The following is a 15,506-nucleotide window of genomic DNA, read 5'->3' as shown; positions in this document are numbered from 1 at the left end:
ACGATGGAGAAAATCACCTCCTCTTTACATGATAGGGTCAGATAAATATGACAAAATTTGGGAACCATGGTTCTCTTATTCTAAAACCTCCATTTCCACGTGTATGATACATCTCTTTGGACTTGTACTCACTATGCTCTTATATGATTGTATTACTATTTTTCTGTTTATACACGATATACTGTATATCTTTTTCATCCTCAACCTATGAGTTAATTTCTAAAACTTTTCATGGTGGTCCCCCTCTTCTCTTTTTCTTCTTCTTCTTCTCATTTTCTTTTTTGTATGGGTGTATTTGTTGGTATATCTTACCGTTTCTTTTAAATTATATTTCTAGAAAATGAATGTCAAAATTTGTGCAGTTGATGTACATCCTTCTCTGTATCCCATGTGATACCTGGAGCTTTATTTTGAAATGTTCTGTAACATCAATATCTTCTTGTCTGTATTGGTTTGTGTGACATTTTTCCAATAAAAATAATACTTAAAAAAAAAAAATAAACCCTTAGGATTATCACTTAGAACATTCACATGACCAAGCTCCCATTGATTTTCTAAATGGCGAAGTGCTCGCTTCATCACCTAGTTTTCTCTAACGTCCTAGTGGATGCTGGGGACTCCGTAAGGACCATGGGGATAGACGGGCTCCGCAGGAGACATGGGCACTTTAAGAAAGAATTTAGGTTCTGGTGTGCACTGGCTCCTCCCTCTATGCCCCTCCTCCAGACCTCAGTTTGATACTGTGCCCAGACGAGCTGGGTGCTTTTCAGTGAGCTCTCCTGAGTTCGCTGAGAGAAAGTATTTTGTTAGTTTTTTTAATTTCAGGGAGCTCTGCTGGCAACAGACTCCCTGCATCGTGGGACAGAGGGGAGAGAAGCAGCCCTACTCTCTGAAGCTAGGTCCTGCTTCTTAGGCTACTGGACACCATTAGCTCCAGAGGGATCGTACGCAGGATCTCACCCTCGCCGTCCGATCCCAGAGCCGCGCCGCCGTCCCCCTCGCAGAGCCGGAAGACAGAAGCCGGGTGAGTATGAGAAGCAAGAAGACTTCAAATCGGCGGCAGAAGACTCCGTTCTTCACTGAGGTAACGCACAGCACTGCAGCTGTGCGCAGTTGCTCCCACACACCTCACATAGTCCGGTCACTGTAAGGGCGCAGGGGGGCGGCGCCCATGGGCAGCATTTGGATCCTCTTTTTGGCAAAAGTAAACATATATACAGTTGGGCACTGTATATATGTATGAGCCCCCGCCAAGAAAATGCATATTTAAGCGGGACAGAAACCTGCCGTCGAGGGGGCGGGGCTTCTTCCTCAGCACTCACCAGCGCCATTTTTTCTCCACAGCTCCACTGAGAGGAAGCTCCCCAGGCTCTCCCCTGCAGATTCACAGTAGAAGAGGTTAAAAAGAGAGGGGGGGGGGCACATAAATTAGGCGCAAAAACACAATATAAACAGCAGCTACTGGGTTAACATTAAGTTACTGTGTTATTCCTGGGTTATAGCGCTGGGGTGTGTGCTGGCATACTCTCTCTCTGTCTCTCCAAAGGGCCTTGTGGGGGAACTGTCTTCAAAAAGGGCATTCCCTGTGTGTGTGGTGTGTCGGTACGCTTGTGTCGACATGTCTGATGAGGAAGGCTATGTGGAAGCAGAGCGGGAGCAAGTGAATGTGGTGTCTCCGCCGACGGCGCCGACACCTGATTGGATGGATATGTGGAAGGTTTTAAATGATAATGTTAATTCCTTGCATAAGAGGTTAGATAAAGCTGAAGCCTCAGGACAGTCAGGGTCCCAACCCGTGCCTGATCCTATGTCGCAGAGGCCGTCAGGGTCTCAGAAGCGCCCACTATCCCAAATTGTTGACACAGATACCGACATGGATTCTGACTCCAGTGTCGATGACGATGATGCAAAGTTACAGCCAAAGTTGGCTAAATCACTCCGATATATGATTATAGCAATTAAGGATGTTTTGCACATCACAGAGGAAACCCCTGTCCCTGACACAAGGGTTTATATTTATAAGGGAAAGAAACCTGAGGTAACTTCCCCCATCACACGAACTGAATGAGTTATGTGAAAAAGCTTGGGAATCTCCAGATAAAAAAATGCAGATTTCCAAACGGATTCTTATGGCATATCCTTTCCCGCCAACGTACAGGTTACGACGGGAATCCTCCCCTAGGGTGGACAAAGCTTTAACACGCTTATCCAAAAAGGTAGCCCTGCCGTCACAGGATACGGCTACCCTCAAGGATGCTGCTGATCGCAAAAAGGAGGGTACCCTGAAGTCCATTTATACACATTCAGGTACCTTGCTCAGACCGGCAATCGCGTCGGCCTGGGTCTGTAGTGCAGTAGCGGCATGGACTGATACCTTATCAGAGGGGTTGGATACCCTAGATAGGGATACTGTTTTATTGACCTGGGGCATATTAAAGACGCTGTCCTTTATATGAGAGATGCTCAAAGAGACATTAGTCTACTGGGTTCTAGAATAAATGCTATGTCAATTTCTGCCAGAAGGGTCCTGTGGACACGGCAATGGACAGATGATGCAGACTCAAAAAGGCATATGGAGGTTTTACCTTACAAGGGTGAGGAATTGTTTGGAGAGGGTCTCTCGGACCTGGTCTCCACAGCTACTGCTGGAAAGTCAAATTTTTTGCCATATGTTTCCTCACAGCCTAAGAGAGCACCGTATTATACAATGCAGTCCTTTCGGTCACAGAAAAACAAGAAAGTCCGAGGTGCGTCCTTTCTTGCCAGAGGCAGGGGCAGAGGAAAGAAGCTGCACAACACAGCTAGTTCCCAGGAACAGAAGTCCTCCCCGGCCTCTACAAAATCCACCGCATGACGCTGGGGCTCCACAGGCGGAGCTAGGCCCGGTGGGGGCACATCTTCGAAATTTCAGCCACAAGTGGGTTCACTCCCAGTTGGATCCCTGGGCAATAGATATTGTGTCTCAGGGATACAAGCTGGAATTCGAGGAGATGCCCCCTCACCGATACCTCAAATCGGCCCTGCCAGCTTCCCCCCACGAGAGGGAAATAGTGTTAACTGCAATTCACAAATTGTATCTTCAACAGGTGGTGGTCAAGGTTCCCCTCCTTCAACAAGGAAGGGGTTATTATTCGACCATGTTTGTAGTCCCGAAACCGGACGGTTCGGTCAGACCCATATTGAATTTAAAATCCCTGAACATATACCTGAAAAGGTTCAAGTTCAAGATGGAATCGCTGAGAGCGGTCATCGCAAGCCTGGAAGGGGGGGATTTTATGGTGTCTCTGGATATAAAGGATGTATACCTTCATGTCCCCATTTATCCACCTCATCAGGCGTACCTCAGATTTGTGGTACAGGATTGTCATTACCAATTTCAGACGTTGCCGTTTGGTCTCTCCACGGCACCGAGAATATTTACCAAGGTAATGGCGGAAATGATCTCATGCGGAAGCAAGGAGTCACAATTATCCCATACTTGGACGATCTCCTCATAAAAGCGAGATCAAGAGAGCAGTTGCTGATCAGCGTAGCACTTTCTCTGGAAGTGTTACGGCAACACGGCTGGATTCTAAATATTCCAAAGTCGCAGTTGGTTCCTACGACTCGTCTGCCTTTCCTGGGCATGATTCTAGACACAGACCAGAAAAGGGTTCATCTCCCGATGGAGAAAGCTCAGGAACTCATGACACTGGTCAGGAACCTATTAAAACCAAAACAGGTGTCAGTGCATCACTGCACTCGTGTCCTGGGAAAGATGGTGGCATCATACGAGGCCATTCCCTTCGGCAGGTTCCATGCGAGGACTTTTCAATGGGACTTACTGGACAAGTGGTCCGGATCACATCTTCAGATGCATCTGTTAATCACCCTATCCCCCAGGGCCAGGGTGTCACTCCTGTGGTGGCTGCAGAGCGCTCACCTTTTCGAGGGCCGCAGATTCGGCATTCAGAACTGGGTCCTGGTGACCACGGACGCAAGCCTCCGAGGTTGGGGTGCAGTCACACAGGGAAGAAATTTCCAAGGTCTGTGGTCAAGTCAAGAGACTTGCCTTCACATCAACAGCCTGGAACTATGGGCCATATACAACACCCTACGTCAAGCGGAGACCCTGCTTCGCGACCAACTGGTTCTGATTCAGTCAGACAATATCACCGCAGTGGCTCATGTAAACCGCCAAGGCGGCACAAGGAGCAGAGTGGCGATGGCGGACACCACCAGAATTCTTCGCTGGGCGGAGAATCACGTAAGCGCACTGTCAGCAGTGTTCATCCCGGGAGTGGACAACTGGGAAGCAGACTTCCTCAGCAGACACGACCTCCACACGGGAGAGTGGGGACTTCATCAGGAAGTCTTCGCACAGATTACAAGTCGGTGGGAACTGCCACAGGTGGACATGATGGCATCCCGCCTCAACAAAAAGCTACAGAGGTATTGCACCAGGTCAAGAGACCCTCAGGCGATAGCTGTAGACGCCCTGGTGACACCGTGGGTGTTCCAGTTGGTCTATGTATTTCCTCCTCTTCCTCTCATACCCAAGGTGCTGAGGATAATAAGAAAAAGAAGAGTGAGAACAATACTCATTGTTCCAGATTGGCCACGAAGGACTTGGTATCCAGATCTGCAAGAAATGCTCACAGAGGACCCGTGGCCTCTTCCTCTAAGACAGGACTTGTTGCAACAGGGGCCCTGTCTGTTCCAAGACTTACCGCGGCTGCGTTTGACGGCATGGCGGTTGAACGCCGGATCCTAGCAGAGAAAGGCATTCCGGATGAGGTCATTCCTACGCTGATAAAGGCTAGGAAGGACGTGACAGCTCAACATTATCACCGTATATGGCGAAAATATGTTGCTTGGTGTGAGGCCAGGAATTCTCCTACGGAGGAGTTCCAGCTGGGCCGTTTCCTTCACTTCCTACAGTCCGGAGTGAATTTGGGCCTAAAATTGGGTTCCATTAAGGTCCAGATTTCGGCCCTATTTTCTTTCAAAAGGAGTTAGCTTCTCTACCTGAAGTTCAGACGTTTGTAAAGGGAGTGCTGCATATTCAGCCCCCTTTTGTGCCTCCAGTGGCACCTTGGGATCTTAACGTGGTGTTGAGTTTCCTGAAATCCCACTCAAAACGGTGGAGTTGAAATATCTCACGTGGAAGGTGGTCATGCTATTAGCCTTGGCTTCGGCTAGGCGTGTGTCAGAGTTGGCGGCTTTGTCACATAAAAGCCCCTATCTGGTTTTCCATGCGGATAGAGCAGAATTGCGGACCCGTCCACAATTTCTGCCGAAAGTGGTTTCATCCTTTCATATAAACCAACCTATTGTGGTGACTGTGGCTACTACTGACTTGGAGGATTCCGAGTTACTTGATGTGGTCAGGGCTTTGAAGGTTTATGTAGCCAGAACGGCTAGGGTCAGGAAAACAGAGTCTTTGTTTATCCTGTATGCTTCCAACAAGCTTGGTGCTCCTGCTTCAAAGCAAACTATTGCTCGCTGGATCTGTAACACGATTCAGCAGGCTCATTCTGCGGCTGGATTGCCGCTGCCGAAATCAGTTAAGGCCCATTCCACTAGGAAGGTGGGCTCTTCTTGGGCGGCTGCCCGAGGGGTCTCGGCATTACAGCTTTGCCGAGCGGCTACTTGGTCAGGTTCAAACACTTTTGCAAAGTTCTACAAGTTTGATACCCTGGCTGAGGAGGACCTTGTGTTTGCTCAATCGGTGCTGCAGAGTCATCCGCACTCTCCCGCCCGTTTGGGAGCTTTTTTATAATACCCATTGTCCTTACGGAGTCCCCAGCATCCACTAGGACGTTAGAGAAAATAAGATTTTACTTACCGGTAAATATATTTCTCGTAGTCCGTAGTGGATGCTGGGCGCCCGTCCCAAGTGCGGACTTCTTCTGCAATACTTGTATATAGTTATTGCTTCAATAAGGGTTAAGTTATGATTGCATCAGGGTTTGACCGGATGCTCTGTTATTTGTCATACTGTTAACCGGTTGTTATCACTTGTTATACGGTGTGATTGGTGTGGCTGGTATGAATCTTGCCCTGGATTACCAAAATCCTTTCCTTGTACTGTCAGCTCTTCTGGGCACAGTTTCTCTAACTGAGGTCTGGAGGAGGGGCATAGAGGGAGGAGCCAGTGCACACCAGAACCTAAATTCTTTCTTAAAGTGCCCATGTCTCCTGCGGAGCCCGTCTATCCCCATGGTCCTTACGGAGTCCCCAGCATCCACTACGGACTACGAGAAATAGATTTACCGGTAAGTAAAATCTTATTTTTTCCCGGCCGGGCTGCCTGATGGCGGGTATACACGCTGTGCAATATTGCACAGTGACGTCATGCCACGGCCGGGGTGTACATGCAGCTGTGGACAATGTCCAAATTGAGCTGCATGTACGGCCAACACTGAGGGTCATTAACGACCCATGGAGCCATGCATTGGCAGTCCTCAGCTGCATACACACTGGGTGATATAGTAAACTATATCGCTCCGGAGCGGGAAGATGAGTGATAGAGTTTACTATATTGCCAAGTGTGTACAATGGGGCAAAAAAGTATTTGGACAGCCACCGATTGTGCAAGTTGACCCACGTAAAGATATGAGAGAGGTCTGTAATTTCCGTCATAGGTACACTTCAACTGTGAGAAACAGAATCTGTAAAAAATAAACAGGAAATTACATTGTATGATTTTTAAACAATTTACTTGTATATTCTTGTGGAAAATAAATATTTGGACACCTACCAAGCAGCAAGATTTCTGGCTCTCACAGACCTGTTACTACTTCTTTAAGTAGCTCTTCTATCCTCCACTCATTTCCTGTATTAATGACACATGTTTCAACTGGTTATCTGTATAAAAGACACTGTCCACACCCTCAGACTGCTACCTCTCCACCATGGCCAAGACCAGAGAGCTGTCTAAGGACACCAGGGACAAAATTGTAGAGCTGCGCAAGGCTGGGATGAGCTACTCGACAATAGGCAAGCAGCTTTTTGAGAAGAGATCAACTGTTGGTGCAATTATTAAAAATGGAAGAAATACAAGATCACTGACAATCTCCCTCGACCTGGGGCTCCATGCAACATCTCACCTCGTGGGGTATCAATGATCTTGAGAACGGTGAGGAATCAGCCCAGAACTACACGGGGGGACCTGGTCAATGACCTCAAGAGAGCTGGGACCACAGTCACAAAGGTTACCATTAGCTTGCCGTGTTTGGAGGGAGAAGAATGATGAATGGCATCCCAAGAACACCATACCCACTGTGAAGCATGGTGGTGGAAGCATCATGCTTTGGGGCTGCTTTTCTGCAAAGGGGACAGGACGACTGATCCGTATTAAGGAGAGGATGAATGGGGCCATGTATCGTGAGATTTTGGGCAAAACCTCCTTCCCTCAGTAAGAGCATTGAAGAAGGAACGTGGCTGGGTCTTCCAGCATGACAATGACCCCAAACACACCGCCCGGGCAACTAAGGAGTGGCTCCGTAAGAAGCATTTCAAGGTCCTGGAGTGGCCTAGCCAGTCTCCAGACCTCAACTCAATAGAAAATCTGTGGAGGGAGTTGAAATTCCTTGTTGCCTGGCGACAGCCTCAAAACATGACAGATGTAGAGAAGATCTGCATGGAAGAGTGGGCCAAAATACCTGCTACAGTGTCTGCAAACCTGGTCAAGAACTACAGGAAACGTTTGACCTCTGTAATTGCCAACCGAGGTTATATTACAAAGTATTGAATTAAACTTTAAACTTTTTATTGTCCAAATATTTATTTTCCACAAGAATATACAAATAAATTGTTTAAAAATCATACAATGTGATCTCCTAGTTTTTTTTTCAGATTCTGTTTCTCACAGTTGAAGTGTACCTATGATGGAAATTACAGACCTAGCTCATCTTTTTAAGTGGGTCAACTTGCACAATCGGTGGCTGTCCAAATACTTTTTTGCCTCACTGTATGTACATTTAGAGTGCTGCAATATTTTACATCCCATAAATAGACAGGGAATTAAAAAAATAAATTCAGATACATTGGATTTTAATTTCCCAATCTCTGATATTATCAGTGAAAACAAAGCATGTTTATATTATACTTTGAGATTGGAAAAGTATTTGTGGTTCTTTAAATAGCATTTGTTTTACCTTATTAGGTCCTTTAAGTTGCTCATGATGCTGCCATTAATGTTTTAATAATAAAATACACTTTTTTTTCTTCTTCAATTGCATACTGTAGATTATAATCAGCTTTTTTTTTTTTACTTGGGAAAATGAAGATGCTAGTCCTCCAAGTGAACAAACTAATTATTTCCTATATTTAGATGAATTAAGGAGAGGAAACCCATGTGGTAAATCTAATGAATTATAAAGGACAAACCTCAAGATAATATGATGAACATGTGTAAAATAAGACTGATGGTCTTCTTTCTATCAGTAATCATTCTGAGCATGCATTAAGGGTTCAAATGGACAGATGACTGTTGAGTTTAACTGCTTGATCTATATAAACCGGTTTACTACTATGAAACATACTGTCTGCTACCCTCCACTCCACTTTTAACTTACTGAGGAAACTAGAGGGGTAATTTAGACCTGATCGTAGCAGCAAATATGCAGTTGTGCACTGCAGGGGGGGGGGGGGGGGCAGATATAACATTTGCAGAGAGTGAGTTAGATTTGGGTGGCTGATTTTGTTTCTGTGCAGGGTAAATACTGGGTGCTTTATTTTTACACTGCAATTTAGATATCAGTTTGAAATTTCCCCCCCCCCCCCCCCCAGCCCACCACCCAACCATACTCTTTCTGCACATGTGTTATCTGCCTCCCCACCCTCCCCTGCACTGCACATGGTTTTGCCCAACTGCTAACAAATTTGCTGCTACGATTAGATCTGAATTACCCCCTAAGTTGTTTTCTCCTTCATGAAAAGAGCTTCACATCAATTTTTGTTTAATGCAATATATTATTTGTCCAATTGCTGGTTTTAGGATTTTGAGACTATTGCAGATAACTGTATCTTTTTTAAGACCAATGCAGCAATGTTACAGTGGCTAGGTTTTTATATTACTAGAATAAACTTTTAGCTTTGAATTCTGACTCTTGGTATATGTTTGTTTTTTACTGAATAACTAAAGCTACACAGGTTCAGCGCTGACTGATTGTTTTTGGTTATTATGACTGTTTCAGCCAACAATTACCAACAAATGTGGAAGATTAGATCTACAATATGTAATGTGAATGGAAGGGGTTTCCTACCTCTTATTTGAGCTGGTTGCGGTTTTTCCTGCATCATGGTTTGGATGGAGGTTTAAAGTTCATCTGTGGAATCTGCCGTTTCTGTTTTCTTACAGAGAAAACTGTATTTTACGCTTGAAGTGCAGCTCTTCTTGCAGGGAGTGGTGCCTTACCAGCCTCGATACAACTTCCCATTAGCTCCTTGGAATCTCAGCCCAGTGCCGAGAGCTTTGCAGCCCTTTGAGACGTTTTATTCAGTGAAGCTGAAGTTCCTGATATAGAAGGTTGCCTTCCTGTAAGCTATCTTCTGTGCTAGGGGAGTTTTGGAACTGAGGCTTTATCTTGTGATACAGACTAGGCTGTACTCAAACCAAACATTCTGTTCTGCCAAATCAAGAGATTGGGATTCCAACTTTGGACCTGGGACAGTTCTCTGGGTGCAGAGGGCTCTCTTCAGTTTCTGGATATTGTCAGAGTATTGCAGGTCTACGTCCATAGGACTGCTGAACACTTCTGCTGGTGGCAGCCTGGTGTTTGGGGCCCAGCTTTACTACATCTTTTTTTTAGAAACAATACTTTTACATATGTGTCCTCGTACATCTAGCCTCAATACACCATGCATTGCAAGATGTCTGGGGAGAGTGAGCCGTAAGCCGCCAGGTCCATGCAACTTTGCTAGCTTCCGCTGTTTTTCTAGGACACACTAGGAGACTGTACTGATTCATTTTATATGTATATTTGTGCAAAAAAAGACGCCCGACACTAGCGAAGTCTCACGGGACCTGGCTGTTTGGCGCAATTGCAGCAATGATGCACAGTGACTTTTGTTACCCTCCCTTAATAATAGCTTTGGCACATCCTTATGGTCTTTTCCAATTTCCCCCAATAGCTGCAAGAGAAAATTGGATTTTTGTACTTTTCATGATTTATTTTTTTTCATATTAAACACTAAGGGGAGAATTCCGCCCATCTGCGACAGGTTGGCATATCTGAGTGCAGGCTGCGGCGGGGTGCTGTGAAAAACTAATTCAGTGCCCATAGTAAGTTACTGTGGACTAATTAATCTTCTGACGCTATCCAATTAGCCCTGAAGTCAGCTTGATGCCAGCATTTATCATGGATTTTTTCGAGAGCTCTAAAAAAAAAAAAAAAAACCCAAAAACCTAATAATCACCAGTTTTTACGATCACACCAGCAAAAACACACAGGTCAGTGAACTTATCATAAAATTTTTCGGACACTAAAATGGGGCTGTAATTGAATTGGCCAAAAAAAAAAGATTGTGGTGAAGTCCCATTTTTAGCTGCCCAAAAATTATCGGGACTAATTGAATTCCCCCCTAAGTGTTTATTTTTGTTTTGTTTATTACAATTTATAATGACAGCTGTTTAACATAATACAGTATAATCTAAATAAGAAATATAGTTTGTGAATCTGATCAAAATAGGAATTTTTGTTGAAATCTGAGAAATGCTCTTTCTGCCATTTCACTTAGGTTGTGTGTAGCAACCTTCCTAAGGAAAATTTGCACTGCTTGTTTCTAGGATTACAGATGTTACTAAGGACAGTCTGTTATACACAACCTACTTTTCATATAGCTGTGTGTGCCTTGCTGATGAATGTAGGAATTTCATTCCATTGTCTAACTTGCGTTAGATCGGTTAAAGTTAATTGCTGACTGTTTACTGCTGATGAGTTGTACCATATATAATACACTGCTGCCCGTCTTATACATATCTATTTAATATTTACAGTGTGTCTGAGAATCAGTCGTTACTGCGGATGCCACCATGGCTTAACTTTTGGCTTCTTGGTGCTATTGTCATGTCAATGGCTCTGCACTTCGTAGTTCTCTATGTTCAGCCAATGCCAGTAAGTACAATAGGGTAGTACCTGCATTCAATACACAGGATTACCTGTAAACCTGCTGCTTTGTTTTTCATCCAAATAGAAACCAAGGGGTATATTTACTAAAGCAGCTACTTATTGGCAGTCCTGGCTACAGGGTTTAATATGGAAATAATATAAAATGCAATACCAGGAGAGTTTTGTTTTTAATATTGCCCTTTTAAATCCCATAGCTAGAGAGCAGCAGCTTTGAAAAGCCACTGCTTAGTAAATATATACCATCAGATACCTACATGTATAGTGGAAGGAGTGAACATACACTATGGGATCATTCTATGCAAACTTTCACAGTGACACTCAACGGGATGTCAGAGTTATTACTAGTGTTATCCTTTATATGGTGCCACAAGGGATCTGCAGCGTCCAATTACAGAGTACATAAACAAATAATCAAAACAGAAAAATAGGGACTTACAGTTGAAGACAATACAGGACAAGTACAGGGTAAATAAGCATAACTACCGCCGCAGACGACACTGAAAAAAGTATCAGGGTTGTAAAACATGGCATCATTTTTGCTCACGCTCCATAGAGATGCAGTACTGGAAGCACGTTCAGCTGCACTTCATAGAGCTCATGGCACATTGAATATGTCTGACATCTGTCAGTGAGTCCAGCAGCTGAAGAAACCTCACACCTATGCTTAGTTGTTGAACATCTCATTCCAAAACCATGAGCATTAGTTTGGTTTATTCTTTATTGCTATAACAGTCTCTGCTCTTCTGGGAAGACATTTTGCTAGATTTTGAAACCTAGCTGCAGGTATGCAAATCCATTCAGCCACAGGAGCATTAGTGAGGTAGAGCACTGATGTTGGTGAATGGACTGGCTTGCATGCAGCAATCCACTTCATCCACCATTGTCTGAGGATGTTGAGGTCATGTTTTGTGCAGGCCAGTCAGATTCTTGCACACCAAACTCAGCAAACCATTTTCTGATGGACCTTGTTTGGAGCCAGGAGGAATTGTGGTGCTGAAACAGGAGTGTTCCCCACACTGTTTCACAAAGTTGTAAGCATACAATTGTGTAAAAATGTCACTGTAAGCATTATGATTTTCCTTATCTCTTCTTCACCAATTTTGACCATACACACTGGGGCAGGTAGATTTATCCCAGATGGTGAATGCCTTTCCACTGCTTCAGAGTCCAATGCTTGACACCACTGCAGCTGACATTTGTCATTATACACGTTGTTCTGAGGCTTGCGTACAGCTGTTCGCCCATGAAGCTCTTGACAAATAGTTATTGTGTTGGCGCTGCTGCCAGAGGCAGTTTGGAACTCTGTACAAATGTTGAAACTGAGGACATACGATTTTCATGCACTTCAGCATGTCAGCGGTCATGTTCAGAGAGCTTATGTGACCTACCGTTTACAGGCTCAGCTGCTGTTGCCCATAAAAGTTTCCCCTTCACATTTCCAGCACTTACAGGGGTTCAGGGCAGCTCTAGCAGTGTAGAAATTTAAAAACTGTCTAGTTAGGTGGATCCTATGCCAGGTCGAAAGCCACTGTGCTCTCCAGCACGAACCATGCTACTGCGTTAGACTATGGCGTTTACATGACTGTATTGTCAAAGTCAGAAAAATGTCTCAATGCACGTTGCCATATTTGCACCGCACACTGGTCCGTGCTGCGCATGCGTACGCTCTCCCGTGGAAGCGCATACCCGCAATAGCGTGCACTCGCACGCGCAGTATGCGCATTTACGGTAGAGTTTATGTGATCGTAGCGTGCGACTCATTAGTTACAAATGTTCACAATTAATGTAGTTTATAGATCATGATCCCTTTGATAGTTTCTGTAAGTTTGGTTAAAGTACAATGTCCCAGAGCTGAGGAATCCCTCTTTGCATCGTACGAAGGGTCTAACAGGAATCATACTGCAGTGTTTGGTACCCATCGGAAGAGTATTTAATTAGCAATATTCCGGTGTTGGTTTGGAGCGTATTAATCGCTCGTGCGAATAGTTATGGACATAAGAAGTTTATGTCCATTTCTATGATTTACACATACTCAGGTATGCGGCGGGAAACCCAGTTTCCCACCCACCTGAGCTGTTGGAAATCGTCACAGCCCACCTGTATGAATCACCCTATGACCTTTTGTTATGATGCAGGGCCGAATTCCTTCGGCCAATGGACAATGGGATTGTAGGGACTAGGAGATTGCATTGTGTGTGGGGCATAAATAGGCAGGCCGACCACATCCAGCTCTCACTCTCTCATCAACGGTTATCTGCTGATAATCGGGAGCTGGATATCGAGGCGCTGGCGATCATACCCTTTGTGCGTAAGTTCTCTCCATAATCATTGTCTTTCTGCGAGCCAATCTCTCTCTCTCTCTCTCTCTCTCTCTCTCTCTCTCTCTATCTCTCTCTCTCCTCTTTTCTCTTAAATACCTTATAGTATTATAGTATTGTATTGTATTTCATTTAGGTCAGCGTAGTATTGTCTTATTGTATTTATTGTTTAGTTCTGTGGTTAGGAGGTCTCTGTTATATTGTAGCGTATCATATGTACTGTTATCCCCTTTTACAAGTATATTAGACATAATACAGTTAATAGGCTTTGGAAACCTAAACCAGTATCAGTGTATTTACTATAGTGTTAAGTGTTCATTTGAGCGTCGGTGACGCTCATGCAGCTTTGTAGATAGTCAGGTTACACAAGGTTGCACTTACACCCTGTACTCACATTAAGGTATTCAGTGTATTTCATTGGTATAAGGTTTTAACATAAAGGTATAGTGTTGTGAGCGTCTGCATCGCTGGTGACCCCCTCGTGGTCTCTAGCGTACGCTACGTTACAGCGAATCTTTCCCCTAGACATAACCAATAACGTGTCCTGTGATCCCTGGGCCGTGAGCGAACGTGACGCCTGAGCGTCTCGCCTACGGCTGAGCGATCGTTACGCAACTAGCGTACCATTACGGTACTTCTAAAGTAAACAGCGTACAGTGTTCTTAGCTTCATAAAGGGTTGTTTATACGACAAAGGAATTTAGCATTGTCAATTGCGGGCTCGTCCGGTCCTTTTCACATCTGCACTAGGTAGATCAGCAGACATTATCCCCCAGCAAAAGGGTGGGAGGTTGTCTCGCAGTTGCTGACGGGATAAGCGTCTGCTTCGCTTAGACAAAGAGTGCTGAAGGAACCCGGTAACCGGAAGTAAGAACAAAACGCTTGTGTCTTTTTAAAAACTGTTTATTTTTCTTTTGTCTTGCGTACGCATACATACCTGCATTTCTTTTCACTTGTGTATTTCATTTTTTTCGTATATCACTATTCCTGTTTGCCAAATTTTATAGTTGATAGAAAGTGCTAAAAAGAGATTTGCTGTTATTTCATAGTAAAGGTAATAGTTAAAGTATAGAACAAACACACGGTTTGTCTGAGATACAAGGCAGTCAGTGTGGATTGCGGTAGATGATCAGGGATCACCTACATTGATAAATAAATATATTGTGTTACGGTGGATCCTTTGCATTGCGTACACGTGTCGCTAACAAAGACTAGCGTACGCAATCCAAAAGGCAGACGCACGCAGCGTACATTACGCAACGTAGCGTCCGGTTACGCTCACGTAGCTCAAGTCACGAAAAAGTTGAATTAGCGCAAAGCGATAATTAGCGCAAGGCGATAAGTAACGCACAGCGGTAGATAACGCGAAGCGATAAATAACGCAAATCTATTTTTAGAAAATCTGAAATTTAGTTTAACAGATCCTGCTCCTAATTGGTAACACTCTTGGCCTGAAGACAATTTCTGCGCAGAAATAGATATAGAAACAAAGTGTACATGTGTTGAGTGAGTGTGTTTTGTATACAAAAGTTTATATAACTTTAAGGTGGAACCAAAAGGAAAGCCGGGTACTCGTCAAGGGACATACGTGTAAGTGACATATACGGTGGCCAGGGAGGCATCCCTGGTTAAATAATATTTGAGCATTAGAGTATAGCGGACCGTAAGGTTAAGGTAACAAGACCAGGAGGTCATAAGGTAAAAAGGTCCGCTATAAAAGTCCAGTGGCACAACGCCTGGGGTGTTGGTGCAGAACCCATATAGGCCATAAGCTCTTGCTGAAGGAATCGCGGCCGGAAACATCGATTCCATTGGTCTTTCAGTACATGACAAGTAGTGCTCGTGTACTGAACGATTGGACCGCACGAAATTGTGTACAGTAGTTAGTGATCTGACCTAATACCATTAGAGTAAAGTGGTCACAAACGCTATTTGTACATTCTGACGTGATTTGTGTAATTTTTTTATTTTTGGAAGGGAAGTTCGCTGGTCACTCGGGAACTATCTAACAACCCCACCTTTACTGGAAAGAGTAAGTGTCCTGCGGGTAACCCTCATATGTTCCAGTAAAC

At 44.4% G+C, this 15,506-nt stretch overlaps 1 protein-coding gene across 1 annotated transcript in view; it reads left to right on the top strand.

Moving 5' to 3' along the window:
• The window catches only part of ATP2A3 (ATPase sarcoplasmic/endoplasmic reticulum Ca2+ transporting 3), a 391,052-nt gene that overhangs the window by 358,606 nt on the left and 16,940 nt on the right, over positions 1-15,506 (top strand). The window contains exon 19 of the mRNA XM_063953699.1: positions 10,985-11,102. Coding sequence (XP_063809769.1) covers positions 10,985-11,102 — 118 coding nt within the window. The remainder of the gene's footprint in view (positions 1-10,984; positions 11,103-15,506) is intronic.

This window comes from Pseudophryne corroboree, chromosome 2 (genome assembly GCF_028390025.1).
Source record: "Pseudophryne corroboree isolate aPseCor3 chromosome 2, aPseCor3.hap2, whole genome shotgun sequence".
Lineage (NCBI taxonomy): Eukaryota > Metazoa > Chordata > Amphibia > Anura > Myobatrachidae > Pseudophryne > Pseudophryne corroboree.
Note: the sequence above shows the minus strand (reverse complement) of the source record. Positions and strands in the feature narration are given on the sequence as shown.